Source organism: Aphanomyces invadans (assembly GCF_000520115.1).
Source record: "Aphanomyces invadans strain NJM9701 unplaced genomic scaffold supercont1.9, whole genome shotgun sequence".
Classification (NCBI taxonomy): domain Eukaryota; phylum Oomycota; class Saprolegniomycetes; order Saprolegniales; family Verrucalvaceae; genus Aphanomyces; species Aphanomyces invadans.
The window spans coordinates 65,626-85,162 of NW_008580154.1; the positions used below are offsets into that span (position 1 = coordinate 65,626).

Here is a 19,537-nt window from a genome sequence, read left to right on the forward strand (position 1 = left end):
GTTTGATGCGGAGTGCTTCCCCATTCCAATCCTATCCATACGCCATGATCATTGCCGGGGGAAGTTGCCAAGATGCTTATACTCGTGTTGGCAATCTTTGGGCACATTTTTTCCTTTACGACAGGGTAAGCTGCTGGACATCGATTGATATGGCGAAAGCAATTGAGAATGACCCCTCCATGCGTGAAAATTGCGATACGCTTCTTGTCTCCAAACGACTTCGCGACATACTCCAATGCCAGAGCGACTCGGCGCAATGCTGCTTGGCGGGATTCGCCTGGGGAGTTTGGATCATGTTGTCCGCGTTGTCGACTGTCGAGAACAGCCAACAATGTTGGATCGGCTCGAATCTCGTCCATTGTGCGGCCTTCAAGAAGCCCGTAGTGCTCCTCGCGAAATCGAGGGTCTTCTTCAACTGGAATGTTCAGTCTCGCTCCGACAATGTCTGCCGTAGCACGCGCTCGTGACAGATCACTATACATGATGTCAACGATTTCACCCCTTGCTACGGCTCGTCCTACCTTGACAAAATTAGGTCGAACGGTACGGTTGCATGGGCTTGGTGCAAGTAGGCCGCGACTACATGAGCTTGACGACGGCCAGATTCATTCAACGGGATGTCTGTGTGACCTTGCCACCGTCGCTCCACGTTCCACTTGGTTACGCCATGTCGTATCAGCCACACTTCCACCATCAATCACGTTTTATATGCCATTCGGTCAAAACACACTTGGTGGAAATTGCTGTAAAACGCATGTTCCCAGTGGTCAGTCGAACCCCAACCGATCCCAAAACCTCTACAAGATGATATGTTTAAAGGTTCCAACTTCACCTTTCTTATAGTTTAATCCAGTATATATTCGGCTAATCACTAAAGTCCTGTTTGAGTGGGCAATTTCAACAATTTCTATTCCTTATGGAACGGTTGAAACTGATTGGAGACCAACTCATCGAGTTCAGCATGACTCGAGAATTTCAACATATACCTCTGTTCTTGTGGTTGTAGAAATTGCGCGAGATATACTCAAGTTTGGTTAGTAGATATTCGGCTGATCTATGAGAGTGTACGTTAGAATTGAATTGAGGCCGATGCCTCGTCGAGGCTGGCGCGGTCCCCTCGAGCCCAGTGGTCCACGCCAACGTCAGGTTGAACAGGCAACTAACCAAGATAGTTATGATTGGCGAGGTGAACTCGTCTCGACACAGTTTGTGAATAGTTGATGATGGTACGGTTAATTTCACCTTGAATTCTCCGAAACCTCCACTTGCCGTACCGAAGTGGCAGTGGCTCCGCTTGACGAATGAACGACATAACCACCAAGGGTCACAATGTAACCATGGTGATGTGAGCACAGAACCTCCTGGGCAGGGAGGGATAGCCGCGCGGACCAACGTGCCAGTGCGCCTTCACGAGTTTTGGCAATGTCGGAGGCGAGGAAACACATAATAATGTTGCGTTTGCAATTCCATAGAAGAACGTGGTATTTGCGCTGTGTGGGAGTAAAACGGCTAGCGAAGCAGTGCACGCACAGCTTTCTGAGGTCAAGACAGAGCGTCGGAACTATGTCGCTGAGACGGCTTGGTCAATGAAAGGCCATGAAAAGCGATCTTCCAGCTTAACATAAATCTTGCGATCTGATTGGCTGTCAATGCATTACTCGGCTCTGATTGGTGAAAATATGTCGTATTCTATTTTTACGGATGGCAGTTTCAGTCCAACATATTTTTCCTACTCTGCGGTCTGAAACGACCTAAGAGCCGACGGCCGCACTTCGATTTCGCCCTTCATGCCGATGCCCATGCCCATGCTGCTGTGCATGTGCCTCCCCAAGGACAGGTCACCCAACAATGGGTCGGCTGCGGCGGCCTACGCGTGCACGTCCATCGGCACACCATTTGCCATTACCCACGACTTTCACGTCTCTTACAATTTTGAGCTGGCGCGGTTCGAGATTCAAGGGGACAGACCACATCCTCCCGAGTTTGCGTCTCAGCTCGTCAACTGGAACATGCATCAGCACTTTAATGTCCCGATCCAACAAATCCCACGTGTTGCGTTACCACCATACGAGGACCGTATTCCTGCTGTCCTCCTCATGCTGCAGCATCAGTTCAACACGCACAACGGCCACGTTGTTCCATACATCTTCAGAGAGAGTCCAGGAAAAGCTGATCGCGATCGAGCCATTCAAGCCATCAATAGCGGCACGTTTAGCGGCGAAGATATTTCGGATGTTCGCATTGTGGCCGACCTGATCAAAGTGTGGTTCCGAGAGCTTCCGATCCCGCTGCTCCACCAAATCCCGCTCACAGTCATGGAGCAAATTAACGCAACATCAGGAGACTGTCCCAACATGGTGGATTGCATGGGGACCATGGAGCTGTCGATTTTGCAGTGGCTGGCGGACCTCCTGCTGCACGTCGCGTCGTTCGAGCACATCAATCACATGGGGATTGACCAGCTCGCGATCATTCTCGCGCCCAATCTCATACGAATCGACACCCCCAATCCCATGGTCGCTGTATCGCTGTCCAAAGCAAGCGTCGACTTTCTTCGGCGGTACCTCAAGCACCGCGACGCGAGCGTCAATCCCTCCACCAATTTACCTCCAGCAGTTTAACTCAATATTTATTTGTCATATAATTCCTCTGTCATACAAATTGCCCCCACTGTTTTGTTCTTTGAAGAAAACAACAGTTCAATCGATGAATTGGGATTGAAATTATTTTGTGTGAATTTTCGTGTGCTGAAATTATTCACGTTGTCCAAGCGGCAGCACATACATCACATCACAATTGAGCAATGACATGGTCCACTTCTTGCGTCGTCGCGACGTGGAATCCATGCGCCGCTGTCACAACTGCCAGTTCCACGTTGATGCTTGTAAGCTTTTCTTCCATGTGCTACCAAGGTCGCCGTAGCAACATCAACGTCATTTCCAAACAGGGCGCAGCACGTACCTGTTTGAGCGTGCTGATGGCGAGCTTTTGTGCGTCGGAAAGCGACATGTCTTCACTGTAGCTCTCCTTGAGGTTGTTCTGCGCGCCTTTTTCACCTGATCCGATCGCCTTGGCGTGAACACGGAGGTACGTGCCAGACGGGTCCGAGTAAAACAAGTGAGGACCGGTGTCATCAACACCGGCCAAGAGCAAAGCCACACCGAACGGACGGCTCATTTTTTGCTTGTGCGAGTTCTCGTCGTTGCCTTCACCAAACGACAAGGCCAAGTCGCACACGGCCTGGGTCAACGCGTTCACACGAATCGGTTCGTTGTACGAGAACCAATGGTTTGTCGCTTCTACGCGCGCATGGTCGATCAACGTGCGCGCATCTGCTGTCAAGCCACTCATGGCCGCGCCAATGTGAGAGTCGACCTCCATGATCTTTTCAATGCTGCTGGGTTCCAAAAGCGTCGATGTGATACGCTTTTCCACAGCCAAAACCACCCCTTCCTTTGTTCGGATGCCCACGGCAGTCGTCCCCATCTGCAACGAATATTCATCCAAATGTCCTCAACAGACCTTGAAACAATCGTACGCACCTTGATGGCTTCGATAGCGTACTCTACTTGGAACAATCGTCCTTCAGGGGAGAAGGTGTTGACACCACGATCGTATTCAGTCCTGTGCACGAGTCATGTTCAGGCTCGCCAGCCACGACCTACATCGACGGACACCACGTACTTGGTTTGGAACATGTTGCTGTCGCAGGATTCTCTACCAAATGCTGCTGCGCTCCCCACATCAATCCCTCTGAAACCCGATAGATTTGCAATGCATCAAATTTGGAGGGAACATATCTTAATGTACCTCGTTACATTAGGTTAAATACCGAACACCCTTTTCTAATAATGACCAATCAAAATCTACTGTATTCAAGATGGGGTCCATGAATCAACATCTCCCAGAAGGCGTCTCATTTAGCATTATTTAGTTTAGTCCCGAACTACGGATGCCATGAACCAAGACCCACTGCGAGTACACCGACGAGGTCGGTGACGCAGAGTCTCACGCCCCGATGCGTTGTAGAGTTATCTCAAGCGAGTGGCCAAGAATGACGAAGATCTCGGGCAGTTGTCGGACCTCGCGCTACAAAACATGCGTAAGAACGATTGTATGACGACTTGTCCAACACCATCATTTGCATTAGGGAAAGCCACGGAACTCTTTGTCGATGAGATCGGCATGATCATATCGGAGCACCTTGCGAATCATGGGGGAACACTATTGACGTCCGACACCCTGTACACTCCAGTTTTCTTGGTCAAAATGACATTGGAACTCACTATTGTCTTGTACGTGGCAGGAAACGCCTTCTCCACGCATCAACATCACCAACCTTTGAGCCAATAATGCCCGTTCTTCAAACTTTAGCCATTCCTGCGCACCGCGAAAAGCCTGCAAAGCGACGCATCAATGTGCCAGCTCCATCTCGCTCAAAGATTACGCAACGCACCAAGACGAATCCTGCACATGCACCTGCCACTGTCATGCAACCTGCTACCGCTGTGAACGCGAGCCATATCGAAGAGGACGACGATTATGACGCCAGCGAGTGACCACCCAAGCAAGCGCTTTGCTTTTTGCGTCACCATTGTGCCTCCATCGTCACGAGAACGTTCCTCCCCATCTGGTTGGGTTGACTCCACGTTTTGGATGCCCCCCCCTACTAATCTCGTCACGTGCAATATGAACTGAGGAGGGCCCGTACCCCAGAATATCATTGTATCCCGGATATGATATCCGTACGCGCGTTGCGCGGGTTGCCGGAGGACAACATTGGCAATTGAGATTGCTCATTGTGTGATGTGGGTTGTGCTCAAGTTTGGAGGGACAAGTGTGTCAACGGCGCCGCGGTGGCAGCGCATCTGCAGCCAAGTGGCGAAGGTCCTTGAAGAAAAGAACCATCCACGCGTCTGGGTCGTCATCAGTGCACTAACCCAAGTCACGAACCGACTTACCCAGGCAGTTGCCGACGCGATATCTGGGATCAATCACTTGAAGAGTTACTTGGAGATTTTTGACCAACACATCGCTCTTGCCCTGGAACACAACTTAATCTTGGCCGATGAAGCCGCCACCCTTCTCGAGGACGAACATGCCAATCGTCCACGGCCAGCGGACAAGACACCCGCAGTCCTTGCCCCGTTGCTAGTTGAGTTCCAGGTACACAATGCAACCAAAAGCCAGACATGATGTTCACTGTCCTTTAGAACGTTCGACGGGTGCTAGATGGAATTCGTTTGACCGAAGAAGCGTCGCCTCGATTGCGCGCGCGCATGTTGGCGTTTGGCGAGTTGCTCTCGACACACCTCGGGCTCGAGATCATGAAGCAAGCGGGCCTCGACCGTGTAGTTCGCGTGGACGCCCGCCATGTTGGTGCTTTCTCGCCATTGCAACCATTCAATCTAATGGTTGCCTCACCAGCTGCTTCTGAGCGACGCAACCGCTTCGACGTCCGACATGGATCGGTACTTGGAAGCTAATGTGCAGCCGTCCGTCGACTCGGTTCATAATCTCCGACACTCCTATTGAGCTATTTTGTGATGGCTCTGTCGACTTAGGAAGGGCGCTTGGACAACGCATCTGCGGGGGCTACCGTCGTCCTGACACAGGGCTTTATCGCGGGAGTCGTGGCCCATACGGGCAAGTCTGACACGATTGAAACATGCGTGCTGGGCCGTGGCGGCAGCGACACGTCCGGCGCTCTCTTCGCCGCCATGTTGCAAGCCACTCGGTATGAGATATGGACCGACGTCCACGGCATGTACACGAGCGATCCGCGACACGTTCCCCACGCTCGGTTGCTGCGCAAGTTGGACTACCGCGAAGCCCAAGAACTGGCAGCGATGGGGGCCAAGGTAAGCGTGGCATCATACCGCTTCAAGTGGGATGCACACGCCATTTTCGAGTAGGTACTACACCCACGATGCATTGGGCCAGCGCATTGGGCCAACGTCCCCGTCGAAATTCGCAACACAAACGACCCGGAAGGCGAAAAGACTGTCATCGGGCACATGAAAGACTCGGGCAGTTCTAAGGTAACATCCCCCCGTCGACCCTGCACGGACGCCATGCATGCATGACCAGATCATGGCGGTGGTCCGCCGAACCAACATGACGCTGGTCACGATCACAGCGTACGGCATGTGTGGCACGTCCGGGTTCCTGTCCAAAGTGTTTTTGCCGTTTGAAAAACTCGGGATCTCGGTCGACTTGATTGCAACATCTCAGGTAAGTCGCCAGCGTTCGTCCAACTTGTCGGTGATGCTGGAGGTAGTTTTCCGTGAGTGCCACGTTGGACCACATTCCCGGCGGCGTCCAAGGCACATCGTTTGGACTGCTTTTGCTGGCTCTGGAGCGCCTCGGAACTGTCGCGGTCGTGCCATCATGCGCGACCGTATCGATTGTCGGGCGTCACCTCCGCACGTCGTTGGGCGAACTCGGTCACTTATTTGAGCTGCTGGAAGGAACGGAGGTACTTCTCCTGAGTGAATCCGCCGAGGACTTAAACTTGTCGTTCGTGGTGCGTGACTCGGACGCCGACGGCCTTGTCCACCGCATGCATGCCGCGCTGTTCCCGCCACCGGACGACGACGCGTCGTTCAAGTCGCCCATGCGCCGTTCCATTTCACGCGACGATTTGCTCGGGTCATCGTGGGCGGATTTGCGCACGCCGTCGCAGCCCATGACAAACCTGCTCCTCTAAGGAATCGATGATAGACAAATACACCCCAGTTCCTCCCATGGAGCATACCCTCATTCGCCTCTCTTCCCCCTTGGGTTTCGGCGCTTGGCCATGCTATCGATTCCGCCTCTTTTATACGTGGATGTTTTCACCACCGAAGAACAGCAGGCGGAGGTCGGAAGAAGGGTCATGGAAGATGCAGCATTTTTGACCTGCCAAGGGAATCGTCGTCCACAGATAAACGTTCAGCGATATCAACGCCGAATGAAGTTTGGTCGCTGACGCGTGGCACACGACATCGCTTTGCAATTGGTCAGGCCCTGGAGACAACAGTCGGGCTAAAGGGGCGAGACGGGCTCTTGTGCTGGCACACTGCGGAATACATCGCAATGCTATCGACTCGTGCCAGCCATCGCTTGTGCTTCTTAAGGCACTGGCACTTTACCAAGCCAATACAAATCGTGTTAAGGACGAAGGCATGGCACATGAAGTCAACACCACGACGGCGAGGACCTATTGGGAGAGTGCTGGCACATCCCAGTCACTTGCCGATGCAGCAACGTCGTCGATGCTCACGTCGTATAGACGGCGGCAGTTCCGACAGCATCGACGTCGAGAGTCGAGCGGAGCTAACGTCGTTATTGAATTTGGGCTGTGTCGATGAAACCGAGTGAACTGAACAAGTCTATGCATCGAGAATCGCCAAATTTCGACTTGCCGTGCCAGCACGCGAGATATGAAGTCGAGGGCAAATATATATTGAGTTTGCTGCGCGGGTGTGCGTGGAGCCACAGTCTTTCGGGGGCTTTTGTTGGAGGCTGGTCAAACGCTTAAGGGTTCTTGTCGCGAATCATGTGCTCGTGGGTTTCGTGCAGCCCCTTAAAGTACTTGACCGTCTTGACCTTGAGTTCCAATGTTGCGTCGTCGTCGCATACAACGACCGACTTCTTGTGGGTTTGGATGGCCGACACGGTCCACATGTGGTTCACGCCTTCTTCGATCACCTTGTACAACGCGTATGCCTTGGAGTGGCCCGTGATAATGATGAGCACTTCTCGAGCGTCCATGACGGTGCCGACGCCAACGGTCAGCGCCATCTTGGGTACCTGGTTGAGGTCTCCGCCAAAGAAGCGCGAGTTGGCCACGATCGTGTCGTACGCCAATGTCTTCACGCGAGTGCGGGACACGAGGGACGAGCCGGGTTCGTTGAACGCAATGTGCCCATCTGGGCCAATGCCGCCCAGGAAGAGCTCAATGCCGCCAAAATGGTCGATCTTGGCTTCGTAGTCAGCGCATTCCTTCTCCAAGTCGTCCGCGTTCCCGTTCAAAATGTGAATGTTTTCGCGCTTGATGTCGATATGTTGGAAAAAGTTGTTCCACATAAATGAGTGGTACGACTCAGGGTGGTCTTCTGGCAACCCGACGTATTCGTCCATGTTGAACGTGACGACATGTTCGAAGCTGAGCTTGCCTTCCTTGTGGTACTGGACGAGTTTCTTATACGACTTGAGGGGCGAGCTGCCGGTGGGGAGACCAAGGACGAACGGGCGGTTGGCGGTCGGCTTGAAGTCGTTAATGCGTTGCCGGACATAGCGAGCGACCCACGTGGCCACTTCGTCGCCGTCGCGTTGGATGATCAGTCTCATGACGGTGGTGGTAGCGTCGGGCGCAAAATCCAGAATGGGCTCTCGTCGCCGCCGCCGGCGCTGCCCTTCGAAACCCCCAACCGTCCCCCCCACTCACTCAAGAAAACCGACTTTGCACGATCAGCGTGTTCTCATCATGTAAGACACTTAATATACTATTCGTGTATACATTTGAATACCTAATTCAGTGAAGTGACGATTTGAATACAAATCTTCATACAAAACAACACAAAATATGCATTTGGACATTGCAGTTTGATAGGACCGCAGGGATTTTCCATGGATCCGGCTGCCTGCGAGTGGGACGATCCTCCAATTGCGTGTTTTGATTGGCGGGCAATCCTTGTATCCGGAAGATTTTCTTTGGCCGGATACGAGATCGAATACAAAAATCAAGTAAACGGATCTCGCAACACAGTCGATTCCGTTATGTGAGACGCGGGGGTGTAGCGTGTGGCGGCAGTTCCATGCGAACGTGGGAGGCGTCAGTTGTTTCGCCATGGAGGGATGATCCACAATACGATTGTTCGTTGGCGAAGTTCTCACGCTGCCCTTTCGTTGACACTGCTAACGAGTGTCAGTGCTACAAGAACATACGTGATGTCACGGCTGCTTCACGACACAACCCTCAAGATCGAGAACGTCCGCGTCCTGCGCGATGGGGTGCTCGTGAATACGTTTCTCTGGGTCGAAAACGGCAAGATCATGGACCCTCAAGCTCGGTACTGGAAGGCGACGTCATCCCTCGAGTACGGTCCGGGCACGGTTGTCGATGGCAAAGGTATGATCGTAGCGCCGGGCTTCATCGATATTCAGCTCAACGGTGCGTTCGGACACGACTTCTCCGACATCGATTGCACACCCGAACAAATCCTTGAAGTCCGCCAGAAGCTCCTGGCGACGGGGGTGACCGCGTTTTGCCCGACCGTCATTTCGTCGGCGCAAGACTCATACGCCAAGGTCTTGCACAAGTTTGAGCGCACCAACGACGGTCATGTCGTCCACGGGGCCAACATGGTCGGTCTCCACTTGGAAGGGCCATTCATCAACAAACAACGCAAAGGGGCACACAAGGAAGACGTCCTGGTCGACCCGGAAGAAGGCATCAAGAGTTTGGAAGAACGCTACGGCGCCCAGTTCCTCACGCGGGACCGTGTTGCCCTCGTGACACTTGCGCCGGAATTGAAGGGCGCCCTTCCTGCCATTGCCGAGCTCAAGCAGCGCGGCATCACCGTCTCAGCTGGCCACTCGTCGGCCAACATTGAACAAGCCATAGCTGGCGTAAACGCAGGCGTGTCCATGCTCACGTAAGTGTCGCTGTCCATTCCGCACTTGCCTTGTCTTCATGCCGGTGCTTTGCCTGTCGAGTTCTTGTGGATATGCCATGGCTACGTGCTTCGAGTCGGTATGGCATCCGATGGCTCGATCCTCGCAGCAAGGATGACGGTGTAATTCCTGCTGCACGCCCTCAGCTTTATCATCCATATGGTGCTTATCTGATGGCATTGTGCTTTCGATCGTGTTGGTGAAGTTGAAGCGACTACCACTTCAAAGGTGGCTTGGATCCTGCCTCAGACTGAATCGGCTCTCGTGCGTGGAATTCTTCGTTGCATTCTTGCATCATCTTTTCGTCACGTTGTCGTGCGTGCAAGCCAAATGCTGTGTGTGTGTGCTGCAAGAGGCCCCATGTCACTGCTTGGCTGGCCCCTCATGACGTCCACTTCCTTAGGCACCTGTTCAACGCGATGGCGTCATTTCACCACCGCGACCCTGGTCTTGTCGGGTTGCTCGGGGTGACGGAGCACCGTCCGTACTATGGATTGATTTTGGACGGCATCCATTCGCACCATTCGTCGTGCCGCATCGCTCAATCGTCGCACCCGCAAGGTCTGATCTTGGTGACAGACTGCATGGCCGGGATGGGGCTGCCAGACGGGTCGTACGAGCTCGCCGGCCTTCAGGTGGATGTCAAGGGCGGCCGCGCGTACTTGCAAAACACGACCACGATCGCTGGCAGCGTCGTTCAGATGGACTCGTGCATCCGCACGTTGATCGAATTCACCGATTGCTCGGTTGAGTACGCCCTGATGGCGGCGACGCTCCATCCCGCTCAGTCGCTTGGGCTGACGACGAAGGGCACTCTCAACTTTGGTGCAGACGCCGACTTTGTGCTGCTCAACGACAAGCTGCAAGTGATTCAAACGTACATCGCCGGCACGCTGGTGTACGAGCGCCCCGAGTCGGACGACGTCGTTCTACCGACAATCAAAAAGTTGCTGCGGGACTTCCCCGTTGCAATGACTCACTTTGATTTTGACGACGACAGGGCGATGGACAAGGCCGCTGCATCCGGCCAGCTCGTTCTCGTCCAGCAGATGCACGAGCAAGGCCGCCGATGCACGGTCCACGCGATGGACGGTGCTGCCGCCAACGGCCACTTGGACGTCGTCAAGTTTCTTCATACGGCCCGCAACGAAGGCTGCACGACGAACGCGATCGACGTCGCCGCATCAAACGGTCACGTCGACATTGTCCATTTTTTGACGGAGAACCGAACGGAAGGACGAACCAACTACGCGTGGAAAGCTGCCAACGAACACGGCCACCACGACGTGATCGCGTACTTGCTCCAGCACGGCCAAAACGACTGAGTGTCTCTGTGAACACGATGGATCGTCCTGCGTGGTGTATATATTTGAATTAACCTGCATCGACTTTTTTTGCGTGGCTGGCACAGACCTGCCGACGTCATGTTGATCGACAAAGGCACACGCGATTGCAAACCCGGCTCGTAGACGAAGGAAAGCACAAGGAGACCGACCCACGTTTATCTCGCGCCAACAGAGCGCAGACCTCCCTCGATCGCACCAAACTGTACACCACCGCAGGGGCTTCAGGAGGCACGACGAGGTTTATCCGCTATCTGACTTTCGTTCGTGTGTTGTTGAGATGGTCGTGTTGGTGTGAAAGGACAGTGTTGACATGACGTCGGCATGGGCGCTTCGGTGCATCATGAGTTCTCCATGGGTGAAGCCAGGCCACATCGTCGCGTGAATGGGTACGCGTGGGGTCCCGTTGTGCGACGGACCCTAGTCCAAGCAAGATGGTCGATGATGATGGTGTTGTCAAGGTAAAAACATTTCTCGTACCGGGAGGTGGACCCCGCGTTGGAGATGGGCGTACGCCGCGGGGGCATCGATGATGCAGTCTTTCTCGGAAAGAAACACGCTCGCGAGGACGTGTTTCGAGTGCGGGTGGCGAGGCAAATTGGCTGGAAACAAGGCGGACTCGTACCAGAGTAGGTGACGTCGCAAGGATCGCGCGATTCCAATCTCTTGGCTCTGCGATTCCAATCAGCATAAACAATAGCGAGCGAGCAGCCAGGTCGCACCGCAAAGTACCACAAGAAGAGGTCGATGGCGGTCGAAGGGGGTTTGTACATGAGGTTGTAAATGCCATCGTGTTTCCACATGCCAAACACGACCGGGTCCACAAACGTGAGGTAGTGCACAAGGTCGGGCCGTTCTTGGCACACCCAGCTCATCACGATCGTTCCAAACGAGTGACCGACCCAGTGGACAGAAGTGCCAGAAAGCTGCTGCTGCGCAAGCATGACGGAGATGGCGCTGACGATTTGGTCCTTGTCCGGCACTTCGTCGTCGCTCCACTGCATCGAGATGTACGGCAGGTCCATGAGGAACACGTGGCGGTCCGTCGAGTGTTCAAATAGCGTGTAAAGTAGCGGCACGTATGTCGATAGTCCTACAACGACACGTGCGAATGCGGAAGGAACACCGATGATCGTACCAATGCCCACCCCATGCACAAACACCAACGGAGGGGCCTCGCCATGGCTCGACTGTGGCGGACGGTGCCAATATCGAATGGCCGATGTGACGTAGTAATAGTGGAATCCCTGCCATCGTAGCCAGGTCGACACCACGTAGTTGACGCCTAGAACAGGTCGTTGTCGACAGTTTTGTCAACTCTCGTCTTGTACGAACCAATCGTTGCCATATACAACGCCATGGGGCGAGCGGTGGCCTCAAATGGGTCTAGGTTCGGCTTCAAGAACGGAAATGTGGCGCCATCCGACAGATCCTTGGTGGTAGGAGAGTTGGCTTGGGCGTACAGCTTGGCCACCATCGCGTCGAGTTCTTTCTTTTCGATGGCAGTCGTGTCGTCGTACGACTTGGTGTAAAACACAAAAGCACACCACTTGGCAATGTCGAGCCGAGAAAGTCGCGCAAATTCGACGCCGTGGAAGTGCTACGGCAATCGGTCAAGGCATGGTTCTTGAACGCCATCCACAATGCGTACCCCTTGAACGAAGGTAGGAACGTCGTCGACATGTGCCATCATCCTGTCAAAGAAATCCATCGCCGAGTTCAGCGGGTTTGGTCGGTTAGCGTGCACGGATTGAATGCTTGGTGGGTTCGGGCGCAACCTTCCAGCGATCTGCTTTTTGTGGAGGTAGTGTAATGTGAAGAGACATTCTGCGCCGAAGTAGACCACCAACGGCACAGCCACCTTTGAAGGAAGGATGAAGTGACCAGCAAGCCCCAACTGGTTGGCGACCAGGCCAGCCAACGCCACCGGAGAGAGGTACACCAGAGCTCTGTGGCAACCGAAGCATGAGATCAGTAGGGACGATGCACTAGCGAAGACCTACCTGACGGGAAGAACGACGAAGATGAGGCACATGTAGTAGTCTACGGATTTCACCATCGGTCTTTGTCTTGGCTTGCCCATGGTCAATGGCGTGATGTCGCCGAGGCCGTCAATGCGCGCAAATTTTCCAGACGAAGGCGGTCGACGATACTTTCCGCCGGTTTCGTACCGACAGTTTCTTAGGAGCAAATTTCACAAAAACCACGCATATTTTTCTATGAAAAAAGTATAACACTTGGAGATAATTCTTTGTTGGCACCATTGGCGATATTTCAAATTTCCTGGCATGAATGTGAATGCATCCTAAATAAACCACAGGACAGTTAGCTAGGCTCATTCCCATGAGTTGAGCTTGACATTTGTATGGACAAGCGATACCTAATTGGAATTTTAATCAGGAGTGTATCTATTCTGACGTCCGCGCAGAAATTCCTCGCCCACCCCAGAGCAGCGGACGTCGGGCAAAGCAATTTGAAGTGGCGGTGCTGTGCACTTCTCCCAGTACGTTGCTCTCTTGTTCATGGAAGATGATTAGGGTAGTTATGAATACATTGGACAACACTTAAAATGAGCAAGCGTAACATCGCTGTCGTCGAGATGAATCAAATTTGCATCTATTTTGTTTTTGTTTTGTGATCCGCTCAATGATTGTCCTGGTGTAAAGAATTCAAAAATCCAAGGGAAAATATATACGATAATGTATTCTCCATTTGGCAGTGTGACCTGAGAATAGTAAAATTAAGTTATTTTATGCCTTCAAAGTTTGCCAACAGTACCGCACCCAACGAGGTTGTTTTGGCAAGTAATGACGGCCCTCCTGCGAAAACGAGCCTGCGGCAGTGCGCACGCTCCCCCCGTTAGTTGCCACGGACAGCATCCATGCGCCGTGCAGAAGCAGCGCAAAGCTTAGTGAATGCGGCGGCCATGAACTGGTGTTTCCAGTCCCTATACGCACTGCATCTCTGAATCGCCAGACCTGATCCGATAATGTCACACATCGCCTTGGAATATGGCTACATGCGCAACAGTGCATGGTAGCACGGCCATGGCGGTGGCATGGCGTCGCTGTGCTATGTTAATAGTTGTCCTTCTCTGCGTTGGAATGCAGGGTGTACCATCAACAGCATCGCACAGCCTGGGATCGCAGTCCTACCGACGCTGCCGCCAAGAATCAACATGACAACCAAGATCCATGCATGAATCCACACAACCTTCTCTCTACTTCTATTCCTTCGAGCGACCAATCTACCGTCGGCGGTGGCGAATTGTCCAGACAAGACCAAGCAAGAGCGCGACAACAGTCATCGCGAGCGTGTCCGTCTCGGGCATGACATCCGCTTGAACGAGGAGGGACACCATGTCGACGCCGGAGACGAAGCTCAGGACAAACGTTCCAGCCCTGACGACCCATTCCCAAATGTGTTTCCACTGGGCCCATGCTTTGCGGTGAAGTGCAGCGACAACCGCGGCGGTCATTTCCGGCAATGTCATCTACACATGGTACTTCAAAGCCATGTCCAGCTCCAGTCTGCGATCGTACATGTTGAAATGGTACGAGCGCTTGGTGCCACGCCAGCTTGTACAAGGCCAACGTGACGGGGACATACCCCTCCGGGTTGATATCCAACGACAGGTCGTAGTACCGCTTCGCCAGCAAAAAGTCCTGCGTAGCTCCAACGCCATGCTCATACATGTACCTACGCCATGATCGTTAGACAACCCGTCCACGACGACACTGTGCATACCCCAGGTTGTAGCTCGCTTGCCCGTGCTTGGTGGATGCGGCGATGTAATGCGCCATGGCCTTGGCGAAGCTCGGGGCGGTCGAAGTCCCGTACCCGTAGTAATAAAAATCGCCCAACTTGACATTTGCGTCCACGTTGCCCTGCGCCGCCGCGGCCTTGTACAGGCGAATCGTGCCATCGCCCAACGCGTGTTTGAATGACATCCCGAGCTGCGATTCCAGCATCCAAGCCGCGTTGTGCTGGGCAACTTCGTACCCCTGTTCAGCTAGCACCACGTACGTTCGGAACGCGGTCGTGTAGTCGCCCTAGACGCACCATCGTCGGTTGTGTCGTGGTGGATGCACAATTTTACAAGGAATTGTTTCAACGGATCGAAGATCGCCACACTTGTTGCAATCATGTCCATACCATTGCAAAGAAAACCAAGACAGCCACGCATCAAAAGATGCCCATCACGACGTCATGCGACCCACTCAAACAATCCACACAGCTTCACAGGAGCAGCAAGACAAGTGGGTGGATGTGTTACCTCTGAGAAGCGCTGGTACGCATGACGCAGTTCCTTCTCCCAGTACCCTCGCTCCGCGACCGTCTTGAACGACTCGAGGGCAGCGCGGCACGACCGTGACACGCCGATGCCGTTCATGGCCATGTGCCCGACTTTGTGCATGCTCAAAGTGTGCCCGTGTTGCGCAGCCACTTGAAAGTACCCATAAGCCGCTTCAAAATCAGGGCTCCCGTCCACTTGCAACGCGCCTTGGAGCGCAAGCAGCCCGAGGTTGTAAAACGCGTCGGCGTTGCCTTGCTTGGCCGCCGTGCGGAAGAGCGAGATCGCCTTGGCCTTGTTTTCCTTGACGCCATGCCCGTGCAAGTACAGCGACGCGAGACCGTTCTGCGACGCTGCGTTGCCCTCGTGCGCCGCTTCTTGATAGTACGCAAACGCCTTGTCCATGTCGACGTCGACCCCGATCCCGTTGGCGTAAATATGCCCCAAGTTGGTCGCCGCCGCTGTCAAGCCCTGCGCGAGGCATCGATCGTTGGACGTCCGTAAGGAATAAAACTTTCAAAAGGCAGCCAGAACGAGTTGACACGGACTTCAAACGTGTGCACAAAGTCCCGACGAGACCTTCACTTGGAGAATTCCATCAGGTTGTCAGTCCATGGCGAATTAATGGCCACCACACCATCATCCAACACGATTCAGAAACCACCAGCAGAGTCTCGACAGCCATCCAAAAACACAGTCACACGCGAATACGCTGCTGCAAAGACACACCAAGACACGACTCGATCGCACCACGAGATCGTACCAAGAGGTGAGCTTTGCGAAAGTATTGCACGGCCTTCGTCAAGTCCTGGGTGACTCCACGTGCTCCGTAGTAATACAGCAGCGCCAGATTCAAAGACGCTTCGGGGTCGCCCTTTTCAGCCGAGAAGTGGTAGTACTCGACGACCTAATAACAAGTCAACGGCCTCAACACACGGCGAGATGCAGCGTACGTCGACATCGCCGGGTTGGTTCTTCTTATGTTGGAGGTCCGCTTGGGTCTTGAGTCGTTTGTGGCGCTGGTCGTACAGCACCGGACTGAGCGAGTCTTCGTTCTCGCGAATCTCGATCGCCCGGTTCGCCACCACTTCGTAGTAGCGCAATGCAGCATCGCAGTTCTTGGGCACACCGTCGCCCATCATGTGTTTGTACCCGAGAGCCATGTTCGCGGCGAGGTCGCCGCCCGCCGCCGCAAAGTATAGATACACCACGGCCTTGGCGTCGTCGGGGGCATCGCCCCAGAAACCCGTGGCATGGGCCACACCGAGGAGGAATTGAGCCCGTGCAAGTCCTTGGGCCGCAGCGAGCTCGACGACGGGCAGACTCGCGTTGTTGCGATTTGTGTGCTGGGACGTGCCGTTGCCGTAGAATTCGGTCAGGGCAGACTGGAGCAACCGCGAGAGGTCTGAGGGGTCGACACCTGCAATTGCGACCGACTCGGCATGTTGTTGCCATGTCGACGACGCCGGCTGCGGGGGCGCAACCGACGCAGATGACGCACACGCACAGCACGTGGCAGCGGTAGCAAGGAGGAGCGGGTGAACAACTCTCATGGGGTTACAGTCTGACAAGAATAGCACCGCCACCCTCGGACGGACAACCTGACTTTGGGCTTCCCGAAGCCGTGTCCACGTTAGTGCGACCACGTGGACCCGTTTATCCTAATTAGGAAAATTGGATTAATTGGACTGGTTGCAATAAGATTAGGGAATTTGAACCAATCAAAACGGACCGGCCAGTTTGTCGCAAAACCGAATTCATCAATATTCTGAAACATGGCTCGGAATACGCTGGGACTGCTGCGCAAAACGAAAAGGAAAGACGACTGGTGTACTGTTTACCAAATCCACCCACGTCCTACTTACTACCGCTCATGTGCGGTCACTTGTAATTTGCGTACACAGGAATAGGACATCATATTGTCGTTGAATTTTTGCAAGTTTTGGATCAAAATATCAACATTTGTCAGTAGTCCATTAAATATGACCTTTTTGAATAAATAATGAATCTGTTTGGGTAAAAACGATTCATTTATTCATCATGTGAAGAGCTAGTACTACACGACACCCACAAGCACCGCAAGCACCACGTTGGTCCTGCTCTTTCTGTTGCCATCCACGCAAAACCCACGAGGTTTCAAGAACAGAAAGATATAAAGGCGCACCTCTGTCCAGGAACATCAGCGGCGTCACGGGCGTTTGAGGAGCTTTACGTTAACATAGTCGACATTGTGTACGATCCATCTTCCTGGCTTCGTCTCATGGTCAATCTGAGCCAGTAGAAGGATAGGTGAATCCATGGATTCGCCTTTCACTGACGCTGCTCCCAACCACTATGTACCGGTGAATTCACGAGCGCTAGCAACCCCTCTGAATCGAAAGAAGTACCGGTTCGATACGTCAAGTTTGCGACCATGTCCCTCACCATCGGGGGGAGGCAATCTGAAAACTGAACGGCACTACACGACCATACTCGTTTTGAACCCAACAGAGAAGGGTATACTTGACTTGTAGTTGCAGCGAGAGGCAATAATGCGAGACAGAACCGATGGCTGGATGGGTAACTTTGCACCGTACATTGTTTTGTTATTATAGTCCAACTTCCCTTAAATAGCCTAAAAGGTACATCCTTTTCTCTACAGACGACCTAGGATACCGCAGTGGAATCTACTACCCATAGTACAGAGAGTTGAAATGGCGCGTGTTCGGGTAAACGTTCATGGCGAGTCCTCGACGGCATTCTGGCTTTGGCACCTTACCGCATCGACGCCATGCGCAGTGGAATCTGCGCAGCCTTGCTCGCTTACTGCATCTGGGGCTTCTCGCCGTTGTACTGGCGTCTGCTCACGGATGTGCCATCGGATCAGCTCGTCATGCACCGCATTGTGTGGTCGTTCCTAATTGTCCTGGCCATCGTCGCGACGACGCAGTGGAAGGACTTTCGACAGAATGCGCTCACATGGTCTAACATTTGGCTCCACGGCACCGCGGCGTACTTCATCGGGATGAACTGGGCCATGTTTGTGTGGGCCGTCAACTCTGGCTTTGTCGTGCAAGCAAGTTTGGGCAACTACATGTTGCCGCTGGTCACGGTCCTGCTGGGTGTCGTCGTACTTCGGGAACACCTCCGACCTTGGCAGTGGTTTGCCATCGGCCTCGCCGCAGTCGGTGTTATCATCGTCTCGATCGGATATGGCGTTGTGCCGTGGATCTCGTTTGCGTTGTCCACTACAGAAGGCTTCTACGGCCTCTTCAAAAAGAAGGCGACGCTGCCGTCCTTGCAAGGGGTTGTGCTGGAAACGGGCGCCCTGTTTCTGCCGGCGTCCACGTACCTCTTGTGGGCGGAGTACACAGGGGTGGGGGCGTTTGGCCATGGCACCATGGGCAAAAACGAGCTGTTGTTTGGAGCCGGTATCATGGCAACGTCGTCGCTCGTATCGTTCGGCTACGCCGTATTGCGTATCCCCCTGACACTCACGGGCGTCCTTCGTTACATCACACCGACGATTCAAGTGTGTCTGGCCGTATTTGTCTATCACGAACCGTTCTCGCCCCTAAACTTGGCCGGTTTTGTCCTGCTGTGGATTGCTCTGGCCATCTTTTCCTTCCAATCTTACTTGAAACATCAAGACGACATGCGGAGAAAGACCCAAGTATCCCTGCTCCAGTCGGCATCGTCGCAAACCGTGTACAAGAGTGTGTAAAACGCAATGTGCGGTCGTCTGTCCGTTATCAATCTATGTCGAGTGTTCGTGCATGCATTGATAGCGCCCATCTCGTTAACATGCGGGGCAAGGAGCAAGTCGCACCCCTGGCTAGAAGCATAGCAGTAGGCGAGCTCAACGGGCATCTTCAGTTGTCGCAGCATTGCATGTGAGGCATGAGAGATGAGGGCAGAACAAGACAATGGAGGGAAGATTGTCTTGGCCACATGGCACTCGATATTTTTTACAGAGATATCTTACGTTGGCCGAGACTCTTGAATCAGACCATGAGTACGATTGGCCGGCACGGACATGAGCCCAACAACGACGAGTGAAATTGGTAAAAATTATTCCTCTCTCCCTGATCAACTTCAAACTTGATAGTGGATCGCTTCGGTGGAATTATGACAAGAATTTGTTGTATTGTAATTGGAATTTGCACGATGGCGGTCAAGCACTATCTGATTGGCTCAAATTATCGGCATTTATTACAGCGGTCAGATCTCAATCGGTCCTCCTTGATGCACTTCTCATGAT

At 53.4% G+C, this 19,537-nt stretch overlaps 9 protein-coding genes across 9 annotated transcripts; 5 read left to right on the top strand and 4 right to left on the bottom strand.

Moving 5' to 3' along the window:
- The first annotated feature begins 1,729 nt into the window (after positions 1-1,729).
- Positions 1,730-2,650, top strand: H310_05229 (hypothetical protein). Its single transcript, XM_008869890.1, has one exon. It carries the CDS (start codon positions 1,788-1,790, stop codon positions 2,619-2,621), a length of 834 nt encoding a protein of 277 aa, XP_008868112.1. The 5' UTR covers positions 1,730-1,787; the 3' UTR covers positions 2,622-2,650.
- Positions 2,651-2,703: 53 nt separating this feature from the next.
- Positions 2,704-3,739, bottom strand: H310_05230 (hypothetical protein). Its single transcript, XM_008869891.1, has 4 exons — positions 3,685-3,739; positions 3,543-3,624; positions 2,962-3,486; positions 2,704-2,904 (listed from the first exon to the last, which is right to left on the bottom strand). The coding sequence occupies exons 1-4, from the start codon at positions 3,696-3,698 to the stop codon at positions 2,791-2,793; spliced, it is 735 nt and encodes a 244-aa protein (XP_008868113.1). The 5' UTR covers positions 3,699-3,739; the 3' UTR covers positions 2,704-2,790.
- A 218-nt stretch (positions 3,740-3,957) lies between these two features.
- Positions 3,958-4,559, top strand: H310_05231 (hypothetical protein; the record flags this gene model as incomplete). The annotated part of the gene is made up of 4 exons (XM_008869892.1): positions 3,958-3,978; positions 4,030-4,102; positions 4,151-4,244; positions 4,307-4,559. 4 exons carry the CDS (start codon positions 3,958-3,960, stop codon positions 4,557-4,559), a joined length of 441 nt encoding a protein of 146 aa, XP_008868114.1.
- A 247-nt stretch (positions 4,560-4,806) lies between these two features.
- H310_05232 (hypothetical protein) lies at positions 4,807-6,709 on the top strand (the record flags this gene model as incomplete). Its single annotated transcript, XM_008869893.1, has 7 exons — positions 4,807-5,166; positions 5,214-5,375; positions 5,428-5,508; positions 5,565-5,861; positions 5,916-6,041; positions 6,091-6,234; positions 6,281-6,709. The coding sequence occupies 7 exons, from the start codon at positions 4,807-4,809 to the stop codon at positions 6,707-6,709; spliced, it is 1,599 nt and encodes a 532-aa protein (XP_008868115.1).
- Positions 6,710-7,518: 809 nt separating this feature from the next.
- Positions 7,519-8,334, bottom strand: H310_05233 (glucosamine-6-phosphate isomerase 1; the record flags this gene model as incomplete). Its single annotated transcript, XM_008869894.1, has 1 exon — positions 7,519-8,334. One exon carries the CDS (start codon positions 8,332-8,334, stop codon positions 7,519-7,521), a length of 816 nt encoding a protein of 271 aa, XP_008868116.1.
- A 425-nt stretch (positions 8,335-8,759) lies between these two features.
- Positions 8,760-11,136, top strand: H310_05234 (N-acetylglucosamine-6-phosphate deacetylase). Its single transcript, XM_008869895.1, has 2 exons — positions 8,760-9,641; positions 10,064-11,136. Exons 1-2 carry the CDS (start codon positions 8,842-8,844, stop codon positions 10,983-10,985), a joined length of 1,722 nt encoding a protein of 573 aa, XP_008868117.1. The 5' UTR covers positions 8,760-8,841; the 3' UTR covers positions 10,986-11,136.
- H310_05235 (hypothetical protein) lies at positions 11,000-12,922 on the bottom strand. The gene is made up of 6 exons (XM_008869896.1): positions 12,655-12,922; positions 12,339-12,603; positions 12,142-12,288; positions 11,726-12,096; positions 11,484-11,675; positions 11,000-11,423 (listed from the first exon to the last, which is right to left on the bottom strand). The coding sequence occupies exons 1-6, from the start codon at positions 12,712-12,714 to the stop codon at positions 11,247-11,249; spliced, it is 1,212 nt and encodes a 403-aa protein (XP_008868118.1). The 5' UTR covers positions 12,715-12,922; the 3' UTR covers positions 11,000-11,246.
- Positions 12,923-14,182: 1,260 nt separating this feature from the next.
- On the bottom strand, positions 14,183-16,944 carry H310_05236 (hypothetical protein). Its single transcript, XM_008869897.1, has 6 exons — positions 16,251-16,944; positions 16,061-16,204; positions 15,280-15,768; positions 14,751-15,055; positions 14,546-14,702; positions 14,183-14,496 (listed from the first exon to the last, which is right to left on the bottom strand). Exons 1-6 carry the CDS (start codon positions 16,848-16,850, stop codon positions 14,251-14,253), a joined length of 1,941 nt encoding a protein of 646 aa, XP_008868119.1. The 5' UTR covers positions 16,851-16,944; the 3' UTR covers positions 14,183-14,250.
- Positions 16,945-18,012: 1,068 nt separating this feature from the next.
- H310_05237 (protein RarD) lies at positions 18,013-19,053 on the top strand. Its single transcript, XM_008869898.1, has one exon. The coding sequence runs from the start codon at positions 18,068-18,070 to the stop codon at positions 18,998-19,000; it is 933 nt and encodes a 310-aa protein (XP_008868120.1). The 5' UTR covers positions 18,013-18,067; the 3' UTR covers positions 19,001-19,053.
- Positions 19,054-19,537: the final 484 nt, after the last annotated feature.

What these genes read in the sequence shown, in the direction of transcription:
- H310_05235 (XM_008869896.1), bottom strand. Translation starts at nt 12,714, where the DNA reads ATGGATTTCTTTGACAGGATGATGGCACATGTCGACGACGTTCCTACC. An exon ending in TTCCTACCTTCGTTCAAGGG is followed by an intron (nt 12,604 to 12,654) that starts GTACGCATTGTG and finishes CGATTGCCGTAG; the next exon opens with CACTTCCACGGCGTCGAATT. An exon ending in GTTGTATATGGCAACGATTG is followed by an intron (nt 12,289 to 12,338) that starts GTTCGTACAAGA and finishes GACCTGTTCTAG; the next exon opens with GCGTCAACTACGTGGTGTCG.
- H310_05230 (XM_008869891.1), bottom strand. An exon ending in ACGCTATCGAAGCCATCAAG is followed by an intron (nt 3,487 to 3,542) that starts GTGCGTACGATT and finishes TATTCGTTGCAG; the next exon opens with ATGGGGACGACTGCCGTGGG. An exon ending in CCATCAGCACGCTCAAACAG is followed by an intron (nt 2,905 to 2,961) that starts GTACGTGCTGCG and finishes CGACCTTGGTAG; the next exon opens with CACATGGAAGAAAAGCTTAC.
- H310_05234 (XM_008869895.1), top strand. Translation starts at nt 8,842, where the DNA reads ATGATCCACAATACGATTGTTCGTTGGCGAAGTTCTCACGCTGCCCTT. An exon ending in GCAGGCGTGTCCATGCTCAC is followed by an intron (nt 9,642 to 10,063) that starts GTAAGTGTCGCT and finishes CCACTTCCTTAG; the next exon opens with GCACCTGTTCAACGCGATGG.
- H310_05236 (XM_008869897.1), bottom strand. Translation starts at nt 16,850, where the DNA reads ATGAGAGTTGTTCACCCGCTCCTCCTTGCTACCGCTGCCACGTGCTGT. An exon ending in ACCAACCCGGCGATGTCGAC is followed by an intron (nt 16,205 to 16,250) that starts GTACGCTGCATC and finishes ACTTGTTATTAG; the next exon opens with GTCGTCGAGTACTACCACTT. An exon ending in CAAGCGAGCTACAACCTGGG is followed by an intron (nt 14,703 to 14,750) that starts GTATGCACAGTG and finishes ATCATGGCGTAG; the next exon opens with GTACATGTATGAGCATGGCG.
- H310_05229 (XM_008869890.1), top strand. Translation starts at nt 1,788, where the DNA reads ATGCCGATGCCCATGCCCATGCTGCTGTGCATGTGCCTCCCCAAGGAC.
- H310_05237 (XM_008869898.1), top strand. Translation starts at nt 18,068, where the DNA reads ATGCGCAGTGGAATCTGCGCAGCCTTGCTCGCTTACTGCATCTGGGGC.